The sequence below is a fragment of the Calidris pugnax genome, unplaced genomic scaffold (genome assembly GCF_001431845.1).
Source record: "Calidris pugnax isolate Ruff unplaced genomic scaffold, ASM143184v1 scaffold147, whole genome shotgun sequence".
In the NCBI taxonomy this organism is placed as follows: Eukaryota; Metazoa; Chordata; class Aves; order Charadriiformes; family Scolopacidae; genus Calidris; species Calidris pugnax.
Window position 1 is genome coordinate 5,743,757 of NW_015092359.1, and position 2,665 is coordinate 5,746,421.

Genomic DNA, 2,665 nt, shown 5'->3' on the forward strand with positions numbered 1-2,665 from the left:
CGTCGTGGCAGCGGGCGGGGGTCCGGCACGACGTGCCCGGCTGGGAAGGCTCTCGGGTCCCCCATTCCTCCCCGCTCCCTTCCTTCTCTCTTCCCCCACTTCGGTCTCTTATTTCGGTTCTTTCTCCCGTTCTCGTTGTTTCTCTCTTTTTTTTTTTCCCCCGTCTTTTTTTTTTCCCCTCATTTTTTCTTTGTTTCTCCTTTTTTTTTCCTTTCTCTTTTCCTTTCTGTTTCCTTTCGCCTTTTCTTTCTTTCTCCTTTTCTTTCTCCTTTTCTTTCTCCTTTTCTTTCTCCTTTTCTTTCTCCTTTTCTTTCTCCTTTTCTTTCTCCTTTTCTTTCTCCTTTTCTTTCTCCTTTTCTTTCTCCTTTTCTTTCTCCTTTTCTTTCTCCTTTTCTTTCTCCTTTTCTTTCTCCTTTTCTTTCTCCTTTTCTTTCTCCTTTTCTTTCTCCTTTTCTTTCTCCTTTTCTTTCTCCTTTTCTTTCTCCTTTTCTTTCTCCTTTTCTTTCTCCTTTTCTTTCTCCTTTTCTTTCTCCTTTTCTTTCTCCTTTTCTTTCTCCTTTTCTTTCTCCTTTTCTTTCTCCTTTTCTTTCTCCTTTTCTTTCTCCTTTTCTTTCTCCTTTTCTTTCTCCTTTTCTTTCTCCTTTTCTTTCTCCTTTTCTTTCTCCTTTTCTTTCTCCTTTTCTTTCTCCTTTTCTTTCTCCTTTTCTTTCTCCTTTTCTTTCTCCTTTTCTTTCTCCTTTTCTTTCTCCTTGCTTTCCTTTCCTTTCCTTTCCTTTCCTTTCCTTTCCTTTCCTTTCCTTTCCTTTCCTTTCCTTTCCTTTCCTTTCCTTTCCTTTCCTTTCCTTTCCTTTCCTTTTCCCTTCTCACATTCCCCCTTCCCTTTTAATTCCTTTTTCCTTTACCACTTTTTTCTTCTTCTCTTCTCTTCTCTTCTCTTCTCTTCTCTTCTCTTCTCTTCTCTTCTCTTCTCTTCTCTTCTCTTCTCTTTTCTTTTCTTCTTTTCTTTTCTCTTCTTTTCTTTTCTCTTCTTTTCTTTTGTTTTGTTTTCTCTTCTTTCCGCTTCTTTTCTTTTGTTTTGTTTTCTCTTCTTTCCGCTTCTTTTCTTTTATCGTCTTTTCTCTTCTTTTCTCTTCTCTTCTTTCCTCTTCTTTTCTCTTTTCCCACTTTTCCCCGTCCCTCCTCCTCTCTCCCACTCCCACTTACCGCCTGTGTCCCTTCTCCGGCCGGGCAGCCCTCGGGGGCCGCCACTCGCCCTGTCGTCCCCGGACGGGGCGGGGGCCGGTCCCCGTTCCCGTCCCTCCGGCTTCTCCCGGTGGTGACGGTGCCGGCCGGCGGTGCCGTCCCGCTGCAGAGCACACCTACGGCGAGGTCAACCAGTTGGGGGGCGTCTTCGTCAACGGGCGGCCGCTGCCCAACGCCATCCGGCTGCGGATCGTGGAGCTGGCGCAGCTGGGGATCCGGCCCTGCGACATCAGCCGCCAGCTCCGCGTCTCGCACGGCTGCGTCAGCAAGATCCTGGCCCGCTACAACGAGACGGGCTCCATCCTCCCGGGGGCCATCGGGGGTAGCAAACCGCGGGTCACCACCCCCAACGTGGTCAAGCACATCCGTGACTACAAGCAGGGCGACCCCGGCATCTTCGCCTGGGAGATCCGCGACCGGCTGCTGGCCGACGGCGTCTGCGACAAGTACAACGTCCCTTCGGTCAGCTCCATCAGCCGGATCCTCCGCAACAAGATCGGCGGCCTCTCCCAGCCCGGCCCCTTCGACGGCGGCAAGCAGCACCCCCCGCCCCAGCCCGCCCTGCCCTACAACCACATCTACCAGTACCCTTACCCCAGCCCCATGGCCTCGCCGGCCGCCAAGATGGGGGGCCACCCCGGGGCCACCGTGGCGACCGCCCACGTCAGCCTGCCCCGCTCCTGGCCCTCGGCCCACTCCGTCACCAACATCCTGGGCATCCGCACCTTCGTGGAGCAGACGGGTGGGTACCGCGCTCCGCGCATCCCCCCCCAGGCAGGGATCTCCCCTTCCCCTCCCGGCCGGCAGCTCTTTCCTCCTTCGACCCCGATTTTTTGCGGGGATAAGGGGTTTTTTTTGTTTGTTTTTCGGGGTTTTTTCGTCCTTCGACCCCGATTTTTTGCGGGGATAAGGGTTTTTTTTTTTGTTGTTTTTCGGGGTTTTTTCGTCCTTCGACTCCGATTTTTTTGCGGCGATAAGGGGTTTTTTTTGTTGTTGTTTTTCGGGTTTTTTTGGGTTTTTTTTTTTTTTTGATCACCGCACCCGGCAGGACTGGGCGGCGGGGCCAGATGCGGCGAGTCTCAGACATCTTGAACTTTTTATGAAAAATGTGGAAAATATTTTCTTAGGGATGATAGATTGCCGACCGCAAATTCGGAGCCCTGAATTTCTCTTTGCAGAGGGGAAAAAAAAATATAAAAATACGAGAAGGAGCTGAAAACAGTGAATTAGTTGCAAAGTTTCATGATGGATTCTGAAAATAAACCTCTTCCCAACATGGTTTCCACAATCCTTGCTCCCATTCAGAGAGAAAAATCCTGGGCAGAAGTAGCATAAATCCACAGCTGAGCCATCCCCCCCAGCAAACCCAAAGAAAAAACAGCTCTCCCCTTGGCGGCTCAGCTCCTTCTCCACTCTAAAGGCC

At 50.4% G+C, this 2,665-nt stretch overlaps 1 protein-coding gene across 1 annotated transcript in view; it reads left to right on the forward strand.

Annotated features, from left to right (window-relative positions):
• Positions 1 to 1,197: 1,197 nt before the first annotated feature.
• The window catches only part of PAX1 (paired box 1), a gene marked incomplete at its 5' end in the record, with an annotated part of 6,556 nt that continues 5,088 nt past the window's right edge, over positions 1,198 to 2,665 (forward strand). Inside the window, one exon of the mRNA XM_014962385.1 lies at positions 1,198 to 2,166. Within this exon, the coding sequence (XP_014817871.1) occupies positions 1,198 to 2,166 (969 nt within the window). The remainder of the gene's footprint in view (positions 2,167 to 2,665) is intronic.